At 39.4% G+C, this 20472-nt stretch overlaps 1 protein-coding gene across 13 annotated transcripts in view; it reads right to left on the bottom strand.

Moving 5' to 3' along the window:
* The window catches only part of mef2d (myocyte enhancer factor 2d), a 101119-nt gene that overhangs the window by 23357 nt on the left and 57290 nt on the right, over positions 1–20472 (bottom strand). For 8 of the 13 annotated variants that reach the window (XM_040030573.1, XM_040030571.1, XM_040030575.1 and 5 more), the window contains exons 4-6: positions 17835–17972; positions 10091–10322; positions 6190–6246 (exon numbers count right to left, since the gene is read on the bottom strand). In XM_040030573.1, the coding sequence (XP_039886507.1) occupies positions 6190–6246; positions 10091–10322; positions 17835–17972 (427 nt within the window). Of the gene's footprint in view, positions 1–6189; positions 6247–10090; positions 10323–17834; positions 17973–18120; positions 18247–20472 lie in introns of all 13 variants that reach the window. The other 5 variants (XM_040030576.1, XM_040030578.1, XM_040030582.1 and 2 more) reach the window with 1 other exon arrangement.

The raw sequence follows: 20472 nt of genomic DNA, 5'->3' as shown, positions 1-20472 counted from the left end.
GAGGAAAGAAAAGATGCCAGCAGGTAATGAGGTAATGAGACAAGAAGCAGAGGGCATAAAGTGACCACATATTAGATATGACTGAAACAGAAAGGGAATACAGGAGGAGTGGCAAGAAAGCTACTTAGGAAAAAGGAATGAAGCACATAGGGATGAAAGGGTATCTGGTTACAGAGGCGGGGGGTGGAAATAAGTAGCAACAGAGGAGGAGAAGATAATAAGGGAGGAGTAGAGATGAAGAGAAAGGCTAGGAAAGGAAAAAAAGCATTTAGGAAATGAGGGACAGAAGGTAGAGAGGTAATGCGAAAGGAAAAAGAAGAGTTTGTTTTTCAGCATCATCTGACCAGTGAGAACACCTGTGTCCTGTTGACGCACAGTGAACCCTCATTACATCAGGTGACTCAGGGAAATTCTGCGATCCTCCGTGTGTTTCATGTTGCACAATGTGCACCGAGCACTTGTGCATGTCTCTGATGGAAATCTGTTGCTGTTCACATTGTGTTCATGGCTCTGTGTAAACAGAGAGGGTGGTGGCGTCGTGGCGATCCAGAGTCAGGAGTTACAAGCAATGTGAATACGAGTGTGAGCCTCTGCTCGAGTTTGTGACGCGTTTTTCACTCGCCCTCAAGCCAACTCCAAATCCCCTTAGAGAAAATAAAGATGGAGTGCTGAGATGCTTGTGTAGCCCTGTATGTGCATGGATATCTGCTTACACTATACTAGACAAGTGTTGGTTTTAGCTGCAATTTGGAGATGCAGATTACTGACACATTTTTGTGTTTACTGAAGTCATTTTTACAAGACTCCAGACGCATTCTTGTTTGGACACTAAGGGATGAAAAATGGTAAATTGTGGAAAAATATGTAACAGCAAGGAATAAAACACAAAGACAGTATAAAACATGGTCACCCATTTCCTTGGAACTCTGCATTCTGAAACATCAACATTAGCTTTTTGAATGCTGCCATGCTTTCTTTTTTCATTTTGTTTTTTATTTTGAACGACAGAATTTAACTATACAATTCTTTTTTTTTTAATTACTGGAAAAACAAAATTGAGAAAATAACTTGAAATTTCGAGTTAGGCATCTTAAAAATTTGTGTTAGCTCTGCCAATCAGGAATCTCAGTGAAGGAAGTAATTTCCTTGTTACACGGAAGCAAATGGTGCAGACACGCACAATCAAAATCCAGGTAACATGGAGATAAGCTTCCTTATTGGCAGCACTAACTCGAGATTTCAAGTTTTTAACTTAAAATTTTGAGATACCTTAGTGAAATTTTTCAATTTTCTTGGAATTTGGAGTTAGGCATTTCCAAATTTTGAGTTATTAATTCAAAATTTTCCACTATAGATATAAATATATATATTTTTAGTGGTGGAAACGAGCTTCCATATTTACCTTATGTGGATTAAATGAATTAGAGGAGCAGATTCTGATTGGGAAGCCTATGAAACAACATGGCCACACCATAACTCATTAATTCAAGTGGATGAGTTACAAAAAAACCCACCCCAATCAGAGCTGTTATAAAGGGGGAAAACAATGCAGCATCTGCTATAGGCATGCTTTCAATTGTTGTAAAGTCTGGCAATTTAACACAGCAGTCTATAGCAGACTTCTTTTTGGAGTTAGCCGCAAGCGGTCAAAAGAGAAATGTCAGTTTTTGCCACGTCCTCTTGCCTTCACTTTTCAGCTTTGGAGGTTGTTCCCTGACCTTCAAAATGTACTTTTAAAAAAACTGAAATCTACAATACAAATAAATCTGACTTATTTTCTAACATAACCAGCAACACAAAACAACTTAGCTATTACACGTAACTGTGAAAATCAACCGAAGAAGTAAAGAATGTATAATCCCATATTTCTAGCTGTATCTAGTAACAAATATAAATTTGTCTTGATCTGCTGAGGTCTGGAGATTTCTGCCTTGCCCACAGAATGCATTTGAATCGAGGGCACAAATGAAAATCTAAAAATGAAAAAAAGATAAAAACCTACAACCAAGGTAAGGCAAAAAACAAACATACACATTTTTAGAGGAAAAAACTGCCCTACTTACAAAGAAATGTGAATTTTGAATAACAGAAAAGAAATTCTTTTGTGTTTATCTCTGGTCTTTGTTTTAATTCCATGCTTGCTTGTTTTCTGCCCTCTCAGTATCTCTTTTACATTCTAATATAATAACAAACAGAAACGAAATAATTTTTATGTTTTCCTAAAAAGAACTACAAGAAAAATGTCAGACTTAACAGAAGAGTTCAAACTTGCAGATTTGTTTTTGTTTTTTATTCCAAGCAGTTAAAAATAGCATACGCTTATTGAGTTGTGGACCCCGTGTTTTCGTGCCGAGTCGTGAAGTGACTGTATTTTAATACTTCGTGTGTTTATATTTATTGTTTACACTGAGCATCCAGAAGCTCACATGAATATAAGTCCTATTCTGAGCATGAGTCACAGAACCGCTCTGAGACATCTGTGGCTTTATTTGTGTACGTTGACTGTTCGAATGCACTTTTCCATATACTTTACATGTGTTCTTGTCAGTGTCCGGGTGAACATGTGTGACTACCGTCAGTGTGTGTGTGATGTCTCTTATTACGCGAGGCTGGGCGTGGGAATGTGTGGAATGCTGGGTGACGTCAATGGTGACATTCCCGTAGCACTGACTCCCTGGACAACAGCTGAGAATGACAGATTCAAGAGGAGGGGAGGGGAAGAGGAAAAAAAAAAAAAAAGAGGGGAAGAAGGGAGGAGAGAAGAAGAGATAAAAGGAGTAAAGCAGAGAAAAGAAGAAGATGGGAGAAAAATCTGAAGAAGTGAGGAACTTGAAAAGAGTGGGTTGTACAAAAAAGTAAGAAAGTAAGCAAAAAATAAGACTCCTAGGTATAGAAAGAAGACAGAAAAACTGGGATGAGGAGAGCAGCCATAAAGTGAAAGAGGAAACAAAAGACCTGGAAGAAGGGAGGGAAGAAAATAGGTAACACTGTCAGGATGGTAATGGGAGACACAAAAGATGAATAAAAAAAGAAGGAGCAGGCAGAGAGTGATTAATGAGATGAAGGAGTGAGATGGGAGGACGGAGTGGAGCAGCCATCCGGGTGGATCAGGTAACCTTCGATGAGTTCTGGTACAACGAGGTTTCATATTTCGACACACGAAGGAGTCGTGATGTGTTTACAGAAGTCCTCGTGGTCACATTCATCCAAATCGAAACACAGATATCCACCTACCTTCTGAGGGTCAACTCAGCACAGCCATTGACAACTAAACAAAGGCTTATCCTTACAAGAAAAATACAATGTGTGAAGAGTTTAATAAAGTTAACAATGACTCATTTCTGAAATACTGATAAAAACAGCTCTTTGATCTTCAATAACAAGTCCAATTTACAGCATTATTAGTCAGGACATGACTTTAAATGCTTATTTATTGAATGATGACTTGCTTTTAGGAACACTTGTTAAAAAGGAAAAGTCTCCACACTTTCATTAATAGCTTTGAAAAACTAATATCAATATTGAGCCTTGGCTTTCGAGTATTCCTCTCATACAGTGCAGGGAAGTTAATATAAATGCATTGATTCATTTTGGCCCACCTTACCCTGAGACAATGCGTTTATCAAGTGAATATAGACAGGAAAAAAGCCCCACACCTTTCCACCATATCTATTACTATGGGTTTGCTGGCAGTATCTTTCCCAGCTAATGGGATTTAAGGGGAGAGCTCTGGCTAGTGTCAAAGTCACCTCTGAGGAGAGTCCTTTGCCAAGACAGGGGACAGTTGGATCGGGGGGTGGGGAGGTGCTGAAGGTGGTGGTGAGCGGGGTGGGGCGGTAGATTATTCTAGAGAGAAGATGAGGGGGAACAGCTGAGAGAGACAGCATGAAAAGGGGGGGAGGGAAGCAGTGCAGCTAGAGGGTTGAATTGCGGGTGAGGGGTGGTGGGTAAGCACGGGAAGTGGTTTAAGTGAGGGGAGTTAAACAGGCTGCTCTTTTCAGCGCCAGATGACGTTGGAAAGGTGCGGGGTGGACGCCATTAATCCTATTTTTCAGATTTCCAGAACAAGATTTGACTGGTTGTTCATTTTTTTTAAGCTTGCCTCATTACAGACCATTGAATCACTCCTACGATTTGTTCAGTGATTAAAACAGATCTGGTCTTGTGATCACTGGAGTCTGTTTCCCTTGGTTGGAGAAACAATCAATCAAAGCTTTGTAGGTCAGGATTAATATACAGTACAAATGCTGAGCAGACGTCTGATCCCACTTTTATATTAAGACGACGACAAGAAATGATCCTAAATGATAAGAGTCTTAGTTTTGCATGGATGGAAAGAGCTTCATTGACAACGACTGTTAAACTGGCTAGTGCTTAAGTTATTACACTCTAGCTCCCAGCTAATCACATACTGACACTTTGCTTGTGTCAGTATGTGACAAATACTATTTTAAAACAGTGGCTATACTTTTATTGTTGATTTCTAATATTAGAAAGAACAAAAACAAAGAGAAGTGATGCATGGCACAATCATTGTTTTTATTTTTTTTTAAATTTGATAAACTTTAGCTTTGTTTTGGTTTGGTTTGCTTCATTTCCTTGGTTACCGTCTCACACCAGTGACAAGATCAACAAAGCATTTTTGCCAGACGCCGAGGGACTCCTACTGAACTTCACTGGACTAACCCGCACAATTTAAAGTGGCATGCAGTTTGGCGTATGAAGTCTGTGGGTGTAAGTGCGTCACAAAAGAAACAGTGACTGATGATGTCTACGTTAGATACTAAACAGGAAATGGAGCTGACAGAGAGCTGGTCAGTATATGTTGTTGTTTATTTCTTTCACTGTGATCCTCTGATGCACTGAAGGGTCAATAACAAAACAGAAGATGCCCGTATACACGCAGCTTCTGTCCACCAATCAGGATGTAGCATTAAGTGGCCATAATTGGCGTCGCTTAGCATTGCCAATCAATATCAAAGTGGCAGTTTCGGCCATTTTCAATGACACTTGTGTTATGTTTAGAGGGATATAAATCTCTAAACTCTCTTCTTAATGTACCACAGTACTCACGATGATGAAACCAAAATTAGTGAGACTGACTATTGATTGTTTGGGTCAAAATAAAGTAGAAATAAGACCCTTATCACCCTCACCAGGTGACATCAGCTCAATGTCAGGCTGAATAAATGAAATGAAACAACACGGCACTTTAGTGCGATTAGCATAGCTCACACCACCTTTTAAAAAAGGACAGTTTACCCACAGCAAAATAATATCGACAAGAAAAAGCATCACATTCAGTACATAAAAAATAGCGGAAAAATTTAATTCAATTAAAAACTCATTAACAGTATCATAATTTGAGTATTTTAACATGCTATCAGGTGTTTTACATTTCTTTTTTTAAAATATCAAAGCTGCCAATTAAAAGTTAATGACTGTCATAATAATAATAATAACAATGACAACATATTCAGTAGTGGATTCAATCTTTTGTATTCAATACCTTGAGTTGCACCACAATTTAAGCTGCCATAGAAATCATGAATCTGAGTAAACCTGAACTTACAGTTTGCTTCAAATACATTTATCAGTACTCGGCTCAATTTTCATAATTCATTAAACTGGCACTAAAAATGAAATTTCGAACTCACTTTGAGATTCATGTGTCACATTAAAGCCGGTAGACCCCAGACTGGCTTTCTAATATTGCCGAAGATTTGAATTTAAAAAACAGCTGAGAAGCTTCACAGAAGTTATTCTGTAATATCGACAGTTTCTTTGCCTCTTTTTAAAGTCTCTGCTTGCCTTTCTCCCTCACAACCTGAAACCCATTCTGTTCTTTGGACTGTTGACAAGCAGCTTGTACTGTGACCCTCAGCTGTCGCCAGTCAACAGGTGTTTCATGCTTGTGCTTGCGTTTGTGAGTGCGTGTGTGTGTGTGTGTGGCTGTTTGAGTTGGCGTCCGAGTTGTGTGAGCCTGCTGCCACACAAAATATTCTGCATTGCTCTGTCTCTACGTCAGTTTCAGAAACCATGTCTCTTTAAAGAGTCCAGCCAAAATACAGAAAGCAAAGAGGAGTGTGTGTTTGTGTGTGTGTGTGTGTGTGCGTGTGTGTGTGTGCGCGCATCTTTGTACCAAAACTGGGAAGAAAGGTAAAAAGATAAAAGAAAACATTTACTTACGGACTGGACTCGGGCACGCTCCATTAGAGTTCCCCAAGTCTCCCCCTAACAGAGCACCTGGGATAATAGGAAAACACACGGTCACATAAATAACGCTAAAAATTACCTCACATCAAACAGTTAATCTGAGTAGCACTAATCTAAAATGATGCATGAAAAATGAAATCATTAAATCAAGTATCATTAAAAAGTCCTACTGCAATCGATGCTCATTTCACTCGCTGAAGGACCATAATTGGTTTCAATTCTGCATTTCCAGTTAATGTTTAAGTGTTAGTTTCATTACTTCTCAATGGCACTTATGTGATATTTTGAAGGGAAAAACTCTGAAAGACTAAATGCTCACCTAAAGCTAATTAAAAGTACAATATTATTTAAAAATGAAAGCTCTTCATTGGGAGGAAGACAGTCCATGTTTACAGTGTATGTAACTGCCAGTCAAACTCTCTTATTACATATTTAAGATCATCAGAATAAACAAATGTTATATCCAAAGGTATTTCCTCATTCTCCTCATAGGATTACTATGAGGCTACTGGAGTGCTTAGAGACATTATTCTAGTGTTAATTTACTATAAATGTGTGAATGTTAAAGTGAAGCAATTCTACTTTAATCATAAGTAGATGAGTTCTCCTTCTCACTGTTATTGATCCGCACAAACCCACAGTGATATTAACAAAAATCCTGACTTTGGAAAATAAACATCAAACACATTTTACCCTTGCAGTGTAGGTTTGAGAGATTTATCTTCAGAGATTCACAAGTCGGTCTTTAAAATGCTCTGTGTCCGATAACACCAATGTGCGAACATCACAGCATCATATGCGCTGCCTCCTGCACGCTCTATCCAAGCAGCTCTCCCGCCTAAATCACACAGAGTATTTCCAGTAGCGCGAAGGTGTCTGAAGCCGACCATTTCCTGCTGTCTGTCACATGTGAGCAAGGACAACTGTGGAAAATACTTTGCTCTGATTCTCCTGAAATGTGCATGTGTGAAAACGGATTTTTTATTTTGTTTTGTTTTAGCTTAGCCCCACCAACAGCGCATCGCATCAGAGTGAATATCATTAAAGAAGCTGTGTTGCTGCTAAATGTTTAAAAAAGCAGGTTTGTAATAACACATAAACTTGTGAGAGAGTTTTTCAGTATTTTTCCCAAATAACCAAAAGCATAAAACGCATAAAATAGTAATTTTACTGTTGTCATAAAATTAAATCTCATGTGCTTTGTCTCTAAGCACAGGAAACAGAGACATTTTTATACACTGCAACAGCTACATACATTTATCTTCATTCTAGCAAACATTATGCTTGCTTTTTCCTCACATCGCAGGCAGCATTTTTTCTGCACTGACACTCATTTTCCCTCGGTTGGTGCAATTTCAGTTCTTTGGCTCCAATGCGCTTTAGAAATTCGGGGTCATTAGGGGTGACTGAAAAAAACCTGGCTGGACAGACACATGGAAAAACACCAATAAGCAAAGACAATGAACCCAATGCAACTCTGATAATGTGGGATGCATAAAAGGGTACAGCGATGTATTTGCACTGCTGAGGTTATGAGGAGTAAGGGGAGGGGAGGAAAGGGGCGTCCATTACTGCTACGTGAAACCCACTTGCCTCAGAGAACGGCATGTTATGAAAGATGCTGTAATGCATTTGTTGCGAGTTACATCACCTAATTCTGACTTGCAATGAGATTACGCTGGTCGGAACAAAGCTTGATAAGTAACCTTGTCTGAGTCGCAAAAATGGGGCACGAATCCTTTTAGTCAGAGGTTGAAGGATTGGTTTGCCACACAGAGGCAGCGGGCGCACGGTGTACCAGCCAACCAGTCATAGAAATGATGGATGTCTGTCATTATAGGTAGTGTGCACTTATTTCAACAAGCAGAGGAGTTATTTAGACTGATGGAGCATGCAGGCTGCACAACACATCACTGGTCATTTTGCTGCTTGTCGACTCAGAAGATTCTCTATTAAAACGCTGCTGTTACATAAACCGTGCTTCTGCACAGACCGAGGGCACTTTATGAAATGGTCTTTAAGTAACTACATCACTATGACAACCATGAGTTTAAAAGTGGTTCAAATCATTTCAGTTACAAGAGACATTTAGAAACCAGTACAATAACATGTTTGTCCACAGACTGACTGCTTGGGATGCAAAAAAAAAAAAAAAAAGAAGAAAAAGGAAAAAAAAAATACAATTATTAAATGTCAAAATGAAACATTTGAAAACCGATAAAAATCAACTGTATGGAAAGTAGGCCAAACATCGACGGAGAACCACCAGTCACAGGTTTACACGGGGATTTGAGCCTCATATACATAACACAGAGTGTTGACAGATGCTGCTAATTAACATTCAATGTGGCGTGACCCATATTTACAACAGTTTGCAGGTCATGTAGTTACTGAAAGTCCTTTTTCAAAATCCTTGAGACTGAGTGATTGTTTAATGAAATCAGCAATGTCTGAAAGACCTCTTTGTTCAATAAATGTTTCCCCTCAAAATAGATAAAAATCGCTAAACTGTATTTCAAATGTTCAAAATGACATAATTCATGGCAAACTATTTTTGTCATCATGCAACGATACTAAGAACATTTTCCACTGACATGGCGTTGGTGCCAGGTGCACGACTGGTTTCTCGCACTGTCAAGACTAAATAGCCCACAGAAGCACGGCACCACAAATCCGGCGCGCCCCATCATCAACATCGGCAGAGAAGGGAAATCATCAACGTCTGGCAGATTCAGCCTACAGAATCTCTATGCCAGATTTTACACCCATGGAAATCACCTCAAATTCTTCGAGTAACAATGCATAATGACCGGTTATCAAACCTGACAAAATGTGGGCTGATTTCCAAAGACAGCAATGCAAAACTGGTTGTGAAACTGCACTGGCACCACACCGATAAGAAGATGATGTATAATGACACCGTGGTTGCACGGAGTCTTTCTAAGAGGTTCAACCTGACTTGGACTCTATGACACAGGGGCAGCTGCAGTGGTCAAAAGGTTTTCCAGTTACTGTTACTTTTGTTGCATTTTTCCCCTCAAAAAACAGTTTTTTTATTTTTGTCTGTCATTAAATATGATAATCTCTTTGTGTGAGCTTTCACAGTGAACATGACTACACTTGTCAGGTTTTACAGAACTCTAAGGTTACACAAGGTTACGACTGAACTGCATTAAAAGCTGGAACACTGAATGTCAAATGGTTATCGGCCATTTTACTGAACAAAGAATTGCAGAATTTTAAGAATGATGTATTTCTGGCATTATTTAGATTAGGGGTACAAGTATGCACACATTTGAGAAACAGTGGCAAGCTGCAGCCACTAAAAGAAGAGGTTTTTAGTGGGTGCAGCCGAAAACAACAAAATATGAGATTTTAAAAGTTGTTTTTTTTTAAATGTAAAAAATAAATATATATATATATAAAATCATATTATAAAGACTTAATGTAGCCAGAAATTTCTAGTCTGTTCATTTTCTTTTTAAATATTGTCTCCATGTTTTCTCCAATACTTGTCAATCAAGCAGTGTGGGTGGCAGTCTAATGGCTTTTTTTCTTTAGTTATCTTTTGAAGAAGTTTTGAGATTTTGTCAGTTTGTCTTCTTTGTTCTTCAGTCTATCTCAAAACTGTCGATGTTTTCAAAAAAAAGTAAAATTCATCAGTTGCCTAGCATCAGAGGATCCTTCACTGACAAAACCCAATCAATGTTTAGAACTGCAAATTGAAAACCTACACTGTTGATCGATCAATCAGCTGCTGGTAATAAAATTGGAAGTTTATGTATGAGAAGATGTTTCAGATGATTATTATAAGTTCACATTATCAATCCACACAGAAAACAGAGCATTTTATTTTGTTCATGCTGTTTCTTACCTGCACTGGCTGGCCGCTGTGGTAACCCTGGCGACACGGTGTTTCTCTGCAGAGCGGGTTGCTGTGGGGAAAGGAGCCGGGGATCTGTGAGGGTGGAGGTGACAAAGGAGGTGGTGGTGACCAGGGCGCCGGAAGGGTTGTTACTGAACTGAAGGGCCGCCGCTGCCGCTGCGTTCTGGTTGGATACTGGCACGGTGACTGGCATGGAGAAGGTGGGCTGTGGGACTGTAGACTGGTGGAATGACAGGAAGAGGGCAAAGATTAGAGTGTGGCCATGTTTATCCACCCTCACATATAATTATATATTATAAAAAATAATGAACAGGTGATCAGTTAGTGATCAGCAGCAGTGCAAACAAGCCTGCAGGTCACACACACGCACGCACGCACGCACACACGCACACACACACACACGCACACACACACACACACAGCTGCAGCAATAAAACCGATCACAATGAGAAGAGTCTTCCCAAAACGAAACTTTAAAAATTTACACAACAAAGGAGAGTCCTACTTTAAAGCAACAACATAAAAAGAAACGCAAGTGGAACATCTTCTGTTTTGCACGCTAATTATTGTTTCAAGAATTTGTAGCTATTCTTTCAAGCTTATTTCACCTTGATAAATATCTTTTTCATTTAAAGGGCAATTTGTTGTGAAATAATACAGTAGTGAATTATTTCAGTAGTTCAGAATTACTTGAAAAGTAGCATTTTTTTTTTACCCCAAACACTTTATCTGATTTGAATTTGGCTCCTCTTCAAGACTGTCTCCTTTTGCTCTGCTGGGCAGCTTTCAGTGCTGTTGCAAAATTTGATTTTAATTAAAGAAAAATGTTTGTATTGTAAATTTTATTGTACATCCAATATACATACGAAGAAGGAACTTTTAATCCTTGCATAATGACTGATGTCTCCATTTTTTAAAGTTAAAAAACAGTTAATAAATAAATAAATAAATAAATAAATACAGAGGGGGGGAAAAAAATCACTCTTCCCAAAACTAGAGCTTTGTATTCCAAAACAGGTCAGTGCACAAGAATAAAAATAGTATACAAAAAAATTTGCAAAAAACTGATTAGCATTGGGAATATTTGTTTCCTACACTGATAGATATTTTCACCTGTTTAAAGAAAATCAGATTCAAAAAGCTCAAATGCTGACACAAAAATAACTTCTGAAGTAGATCTTTGTTTTTCAAAGAAATCATTTATCATCATTAGCCTTAATGGCTAAGGTAATGAACAATAAACAGGAGTCCATGAATTCTGAATATCATATCATATGTTTCAGATCTAAAACTTTGCAGTTAGTAATAACTTTTAAATCATACCAGTAAGATATTAAAAATGATCCTCAATAACTGAAATCTACCTACACTGCATTGGTATTCTGTCACGGTGAAGATTTTTTGATTCTTTGCTTGTTTGTCAAGCTTCACTCTTGAGGCAGGAAATCAATTCAAAAGTATCAGACATGTCTGATGTTTGCTGTTTCTACTGTGCTTTAAAAGAACACAATTTTGTTTTGGAAATAAAACTCTTCAAAACAACCAAAAACACACACATCAAGTCTCAAACACACGCAGACGCACCCAAACGCAGACACGCGCACACTCACTCACTCAGTTGTCATGCAAGGTGACTTGGTGAAAAGGCCAAAAAGCTGTCTCGCCTTTCACTTTTCATGCCAGGTTAAAACTTGTCGCAGCAGCAGCAGGTTATTGCATCGGGTTATTGGTGACATTTCATAGCGTGCTTGTCACATTCCAGCAGCATCCCACCACCCCCACTGACATGTGCTCATCACTGGGGATTTAAGGAAATATTCAGCAGGAGCTTGCCTACCAAAATGGGCTTTACAATATTACTCTTGTTCTCAAAAATCCTGAAGACAGTCCAGCTTTCTGTTCAAAAACGTATCAACTGCACTTTTTTTTTTTTTTTTTTTTAAAGAAATGATCAGTCTCGTCACCTGAGTTGATGAAGTGGATGACCAGACGTCCCCGAGTGCAAAAAAAAGAGAGAGAAAAAAGGAAAATCAGGGGCAAGGACCTCGGGTTGTCCAGCAGTCCGACCCATTTCACCCTGTTCCAACTCAATCTGAAATAAGGACTTCTATATATAGAATATGGGCCAGCGCTGCACTGTACTGTACTCAAACTGCCTGGGACCCAGTTTAATATCAAGGAGGACGAGGGCACCTTCCTGCCCTTGATCTCTACCTCTTTTCCCTCTGCACTGCATTAGAGATCACACGAAAACAAGGGAGTTATGGGACTGAAACCAAACCAAGTGCTGGTTTATTCAGTCAAATCTCAAAAATTGTTACTTGATCATAGGTTTTCCTCAAACAACTAAACAACTTGTTCCCAACTAATAAAGTGGTCTTTTTATATAAACCTCAACAACAAAAATAATCATCTTTATTCGTTATTTTATAATTAGGTTTTTTTTTCGTCACACAAAGTCTAAACAGAGTAAAAACTGGCCCTTTTTTCATAAAACAAACAACAAATTATAGTTCCACAAAAAACCTTTCAATTTATTCGCAATGTTAGCCTTGAAAAATGACTAATCTTTATTAAATCTTCCAAATAGGTGAAATGTAAAATTCACTCTTCAGCCTACAAAGAGGAAGTTTGCGAAGCAGGCTGTACAGAGAGAGCTGTAAGTGGCTAACCGGGAGAGTGAAGAGAACAGCTAACAGCATTGCACCACTGCACACAGGCCAAGCAGAAGGTAAAGGAAGGGCATGGATAAATGGGAAAGGGTGGACAGAGGTGGGGTTAATCCAAAGTGGGCCAGAGGTGTATGAACGCAGAGCATAAGGATCCAGAAAGAGTTTATCCCTACAGTGCTTGGGAATGTTTTTTTTTCTTTTCAGTAACAGATTTCATTATATATTTTTTCTTACTGGGAGAACAACTACAAACAGAGGACAGAGCTGGAGTCTTTGCTGACGGCCATTTTTACAGAATACAAAGCAATCAAACTGTCACCTTTACCTGAGCCTGAAACGCTCTACTTTCCCATTAATCAAGTCTAAAACTTACTAAGCTACAGTTAAACTACGGTTAGAGAGAGAGAGAGAAAGATGGACTGCAGTCTGTATTTACAGATTTAAAGTTGGAATAATGGAACTGTGGTTTTAAATAAATTGACAATAAATAATAGCATTCAGGACAGAAAATATCACTGAAGACAAAGTGACCTTAAGGGTATATTTGTGGTGATTTGGAATTATGAAAAATAGGATTTGAAAAAAATCTAATTAGACATTAGAAGCAGAGTCAATTTTTAATAATAATATAATAATTATAAATATTGTTTAAGCCACTTTAAACTGACCTATGAATCATTCAAAGGTTAAGCCAAGGTATGAACCAGTGTTGTATCAATCAACCATCTATCAGCAGTCTTTTGCAAAAACATAATTTGTTCCCAAATTTATCAGTTGAACTACAGAAGATTCTCAAAAATAATATATTTGGCAGGCATAAAACAGCATTTTTTCACAAACAAGGTCATTCACCAAAAATTTTGCATGTAGGGAAAAAAGGATAAAAGAGGGATAAAAAGCTGAGGTATAGCAAATAAGACGAGGACTGGACTGAAAAAAATCAGTGGCCGCAGCTTTTATGAATCAAAACTTAAAATCTTTGCTTCAAATGTATGTTAGTTATATGTACGGCCATCTGTAAAACATGGTGGACACTCTATCATGGTTTGGGGCTGGATTTAATTTCAACTAAAGAAACACAAAAAAATATGACCCACCATGCAATACAATCTAGAAAGCATCTGATTGGTAAAATCACTATTTTTCAGTAGAATATATCTACAGTAAGCGCCTAGCTGAATAGAACAATGTACACTAGAACACTATCAGTCAAGGATTGGCCTCCAAACACCTAAACACTGCTGAAGCAGTGTGGGATCATCTTAACAGAAATCAAAAGGCAGAAAACATTCAAAGAAGAGCTTTGAATGTCCTTCAAGAAACCTGGAGAACTATTCCTGACGACTACTTAAAGAAGTTCTAAGAAAGCTTGCGTAAGAAAGTTTAGTAGTTATACCAGATATTGCCTTCCAAGCTTGTAATTGCATGTTTCTGGACCAACTTCCTATTATCCTTACTGAATATGAAAAATGAGAAATGATTCAAGAGTACTATGCATACCTTAAAAAACAATCCTCTTCAGCTGTCTGTCTCTTTATTGGTACTTTGTAATACATTTAGCCATCGACTGTTTGCTGCTCGCCACCATTCCACAAGACCTTCATATCTGTATCAGCCTCTGGTTGCTAGGAGATTAGTGACATAACTCCAAAACCTCTTCATTTATTCTGTAAATATGAATTTTAAATTTGTCTTGACCCTGCTCTCCACTGTGCTACACTGAGAATTAATCCATGTCTTTGGCAAATTACAAGAGAATTTACATCTGCCCACTCTGACTCCATTTAACACTGCTGCTCCTAATTGCAGAGAGGAGGGTTAACTGGGTACTGCTCCTCATCCTGTGGATTTAGCACAGAGGATGGGAACCATAGAAAAAAAATAACAAGAACCTGTTAGGTAAATAATTGACTAGGAGCTTTTCCAGAGGCTCATGTGAGGAAGCTTAAGGCCTCTTCTGTGTGAAGAGAACAAAAAGAGGGGAGAGAAGGCTAACCTATTTTCCCTCGGAGGAGCTCTCTCAACAAGGGTGTGTTTCCTGGATGCAAGGGTAAATCAGAATGAATTAAACTCATGGCCTAGTTTCCCTTTTCCTCCCTCTTGTCCTGAAAGCCTTTGAAAGTTTTCTCTTTTTTCCCCTTTTTCAACTGTAGGATTGTCGCATCGTATTTGTAAGAGGCTGCAGATCTGAACACAGATGCAACATTGGAAAAGTGTTTGACGGACCTTTAGATGTCCCAGCAGTTGACCAGTAAATTAGCTTTAGTTGTTTAGTTCTATGCCCCCCTCACTCTAATTTCTTTCCGACTTCACCAATATTTGATCCTAAATAAATAAAAAGAGGCTGAATGACTCGTGGCTCACCTTCTCCAAAACATCTGATTCTCACTGAAAATTGTTTTATTTGCAGCTCTTAACAGAAACTATTAATAGGGATGCTGAGAGTCCTCATGCTTTCATGGCATGAAATTCAAAGCTAAACTAATCTCAAAACTAAATTAGATGTGATTAAGTGTGCAGCAGTTTCAATAACACCATGTTTCACTTGACATTCATACCAAGCTTATACAGGAGACAAAACATTCAGCTTCTTGCTGAAAGGCACCATGGAGGTGGTTGTTAAAAGGCGGAAATCTATTTCTTATTCAATTTCCTGGCCCAGAATCTCAGAGCCAGAAAAGGATCAAACCAGGGGCCCTCCGGTTAGGAGAAAAACACAAAAACCCAAAGCTTTTTTCTCTTGCCTACTACAGTGCCAGTTTAACAGGAAAAGATACGTTAGCTGGGGGCTCGTTTAGCCAAGTGTCCTGCCCGTTATCCCTCACCACTCTCTTCCTACCTTGGGAGGTATTTGAGTACAAGTGGGATTAAGCTTGTATATCCCGGCCCCTATCTGTCATGCTGGGGATTATGATGCTGAGGGGAGGAGTGGCAGGTGGTGCTGCATGTTTCTGATTACTGGTTGACCGTGAAAGGTGTGCTGGAAAACCAGACAGGTAGGCAGGCTGACTGGGACACCGAGGGGCAGAGTGATGTCGGGGCAGCTTGTCGCTAGAGTCATTTGCTAGCAGCGTTACGCTAGCATACAAATGGCATGAGCCAAGAGCTGTAGCTCTCTAAGTGCAGTAGATTGAATCCGCTTCTTCTTCTTCTGTGGTTTTCTCTTTTGAGAAAGTCTTTTCAGAGCTATTTGTCTCACACAGCACAGAGAGGCTGATGGAGGCAGGGTGGATATCAGGAGGGGAGAGATTCACTGAGCTGATTAATCTGAGAGGCAGCTCATTTTCTCCATTATGCTCTGATGTATGTGAGATTTTAGTAAATTAATATTAACATTAGCACTTGATGTCATTTTGAAGAAAGCCTTTTCTTCCCTCCAAACCACCAGTGTGTTTTTTATACTAGTTTTGTCCATAAAACTGCTTTTAATTTAACAAATAGTGTGTTTCAAGCCTTTAAACTGAAAACCAGGCGAAGGCATAGTCTTTCCATCGCTCTAGCTGTAAACTAGATATGTAGCTGACAATGCATACATTATACATTGTTCATAATTATATAGCTTTTCACAGTCCTATTTTCATATGCATATGAACAATTACAATTACAGCATGATTATGAGACTAGTCATGCATACCACAAAACAAGCCTAATACAGTAAAGAACAACAATAAGAAAAAAGAAAAACGCCTCCACCCTCCATAAAGGTGTAACACCAAAGGTGTGACTGTAGTAAACAACTGCTGCCTAACTATTCTGCAGAACCTCAAAGTGACTGTGTCCCATCCCAAGCGACCAATCAGGGGGCCGGCAGACAGGAAGAGGAGCTGTAAATTAAGTGCTAGTCATTAAAGTGACATTAATGGCATTATTGAGCAGAGAGGAAAAAATGAATCACAGAGAAATTGGCAAAGAAGTAGAGCGGTAAAAGGGGATTGGCAGAACGCCAGTCAGGAGGCAGAACCTGGATAATGTCAGGAGCCCATCGGAGGAACAGGACTACACTGGGACTAAAGTGACCTCAGTAATGCTGCTAATAACAGCCGGTTATCAGCTGCACTCTGGCTTTCTATGTGTTATCTGAGAAACAGACACAGCCCTGGTGGATACAGACTATCTGAAATTGCAACGCTCTTTCTTTAATGTTGCTAAGTATTACACAATTGGTGCATTCAGTCAAAAAAAAAAAATCTGACTGCTCGAAGGCATGCTCCAAACGTGTTGATTATTACCATAAAACATGATTTCCCCTTGCAATATTAGTTGCTATGCCAACTTTTGTGAGAACCAGGGACCTAGTTATCGCTCCTCTCCCTCTGTTGTTTATTCTTGTACGTTTGCGAACTTGCAGAGGCATCAGAAACATTGTATTAAAAGCCATAATACTCCTGAGAATGTGCTTCACTGTGATGACTGTAACTTCAGATGAATAATCACAGTTAGCATGCCCTATTTGGTGTCATGCTGCTTTTTTAAGGTTCACTTTCTGTCTTACACATGCGCAGCACTGCAAAAAACAAAACAAAACAGCAAAAAAAGAATATTATTTGTCTTTTTTATGAGTCCTAGGAAATTTAACTGCAGAAAATGACTCTCCATGTACCCCATAAATTATGTCTATCTGAGCTATGTTACTTTAAAGTTATTATATTCGTGTTGGTTGTTGAAAAGACCAAACAACATTGGAAACACAACTTTAGGCTTTCTTACAAAAAAAAAAAATAATACCATTCCATTAATTAATGATGAATGTGAATATTAGTTAAAATTTTACTTTTAAGAGGCTTCCCTTATGAACTTGGCTGCTCTTATTTCTTGCTGAAGCACACACCATCAGTGGGGTGGGGTGGTTGTGGGTAGTGATTTGGGGGATGGGGATAGGTGCTATTGGTAAGCGGTGAAGTAGAGAAGGTAAAGGAGTGGGGAATGGTGAAGGCGAGTGCTCTGTGAGTAGTCAGGCCACCATCAGCAGCCGGAAATCTCCGGTTGTCCGGTCAGCGGCAGCAGCAAGGTACCAACATGAAGAGGGGGCAGGGTTACGCAGAGTGGTGGGAGGTACTCACTGACAGCCTATAGTTCTGCATCATTTTATCAAACTCCTCGTCAATTTTTTTGTATTTCTCTTCAGTGCGGGGGGTGAGGGAGAAGGGCTCCTCGGGGTCTGGGCTCTCAGAGTCCCGGTGCTCTTTCTTGTTCAGAGCCTTCGATCCCCAAACAAAAGAAGAGAAGGCAGACAGGGAGAGAGAAAGAGAGAGAGAGAAAGAGAGAGAGAGGAAAGTAGAGAAAAAAGGGAGAAGAAGAAAAGAAAGGGTAGGTTAGATAAGGTGACAAAAATGTGATTGTACTCACGCCGTAGCGCTTGAAGAGGCTGTCCAGGTCCTCGGTCTTGCGGTCATTTAGCGGGCTTTGGTCGATGGAGTCGTCGCCGTCGGGCTCAGGGCTGTTGCAACCGTTAAAGCCTTTCTTTCGCAACGTCTGAAGCGGTTAAAGAGGGGTAGAGGAGGAGAAGGAAGCACATTTACATTTCATTTTTCCATGCACATATTGGAATTAGCACACAGTGAAAGATTTTCATTTCTCAAACACAAATGAACATCTTGATTGCATAAAATGTGCTGACTCCTACGCTATTCATTGTATAAACATGAGCCAGCTAAGGTCAGATGGAACAATTTGACCCTGATGATGACATAAAAAGAGTTTGTCTTTTTTTCCCTTGCGGCACCTTCTGTGAGCAGAAAAGCTGTCTTACAGAACACACATTCTCAACTTCAACCTTTGAAAATCCTCTGTCGATTTGTGAGGTCAAAGTTCGTAACATCTGCCACCCACCTGAAAGCAAGTTATTAAGGAAGAAACTGTACTTGCTTATCCAGCAGGTGCACTCAGGAAGTTATGGTTTAAAGGGCTGAAAAACTACTGAGTCTTATTCCAACCGCAGAAAGCTTTCAAATCGGAGGATGTGGTCTGAGAGAACAAGGCCAATAAACTATGTGCATGTCAGAAGATACAGCGAGGCATCACACTTGTGCACACGTTGGCTAATCAACAGTGTTAGTAATTGGTGTGAAGCTTTGCACTGAGGAATGTGGTAAAGTAAAGCAAAAGGGTAAAGGGTGAGCTAGGAAGCATGTGCTGGTATTAGCACTTCAGCTAACGGCAGACAGGTTGCGTCAGTGTTCGCACACTTTGGAAAGGGCGAGAAATGGAAGGGGGAGACCGACGGGCGAGAGAGGGAGATAAAGAGGCTCTTATTTTGAGAGGATTGTGCTAAACAAGATTTGCTGTTAAGTAGCTTTGCCTGGTGGGCCCTTGACCACAGAGCCAAGCAGAGAGATCCTCGTAGCAAAATGGATCTTAAACTGGAGCTGGAGATCCTACTGTGGTCCAAATACAAGCTTTAGCCTTGAGTGGTGCGAAAAGAAAGAAATCCCTCGCCTTGAAATCTATCCCAAAGGAAAAATAGACTATAACCATGGCCAAAAAAAAAGAAAAGAAGAAAAAAAGACTCTAGTTCTCACTCCAGCAAGTCATTCCATCCAAAACATTTTTTTATTGAATAAAAAAAAAAAAAAAGAAAAAGGAGGGGAGGGGGCATCTGTCTGCGAAGCACTATATTTTAAGCAGCACTCTGTAGAAATCAACTGATTTCAAGAATTAACAAATGACCTTCAGTGTCTTACAAAAAAGAAGCATCATTAAGTCATAGGAAAGTGGCTGTTTAATGAACAAGCAATCACAGGAAAAGAATTTCTTTAAAAGCTCGTAAATCTAGTATCTAGTAATCTAGCATTAACTGTAATGTGCAGTCATGTGAAAAAAGTGAAAAACTAAGTAAGGTCTTATTGCTTCCATTGGTATTATGAGATTAAGGTGCTGCTAATCATATGTGCTTGATTAGATGATCATCAGCAAGTGTGAGCACCTCTATAAAAGCAGGCATACAGATGTGAGGATCCCAGCAAATTCCCCCCAAAGTGAGACCGTGCAAAGCACAGAGAACAACAACAGTCTACAGGCCAAAGTCACGACTTTACAATTACAAAAACACTGAATGATTATGGTTGGTGTGGAAGGGCTGCTGGGAGAAAACTACTTAGGTGTGGAGATGTTTGGCCAAATTGCACCACATTTGTAGAAAACCAAACACAGCATATGAACACAGAGCAAATACTAACAGTGATGATTCTGGCTTGTTCTGCAGATATGGGACCAGGGCATTTTTCAGTGATTGAGTCGACTACGAACTCCTCTGTATTACTGACTAAACAGCTAGAACTGGGTCATGCAACAGAACAATGATTCCAAGTACACCAGCAAATCTGGTGTCTCGATGGTGCAGTAAAACCAGACCTCAAGCTCACTGAAATGCTGTGATGGAACCTCATTGAAAGGTGTGAATAAACAAATGCCTTCGTACCTGAATGAACCCAAGGAACACTGGAAAGAAGAGTGGGCCAGAAATCCTCCCCAACGATGTGAGAGAATCATAGTCACACGGAAAGTGATTACTTCAAGTTACTGCTGCTAAGAATGGCTCTACAAGCTACTGAATCATAGGGTTGTGCATAGTTTTTCCACAGTATTGTGAAACAGTCCTTTTTCATATGTAAGTGTAATTTGAGGGTTGAACAAAAACATGTAGTCTACCTAATTTGTAGTTCAGTATGTAAAACAAATAAAACCACTGGCATTTTTTGA

This window comes from Simochromis diagramma, unplaced genomic scaffold, assembly GCF_900408965.1.
Source record: "Simochromis diagramma unplaced genomic scaffold, fSimDia1.1 OVJJ01000361.1, whole genome shotgun sequence".
NCBI classification, from domain to species: Eukaryota; Metazoa; Chordata; class Actinopteri; order Cichliformes; family Cichlidae; genus Simochromis; species Simochromis diagramma.
The sequence above is the reverse complement of the archived record's forward strand: the minus strand, read 5'-3'. Positions and strand labels throughout refer to the sequence as shown.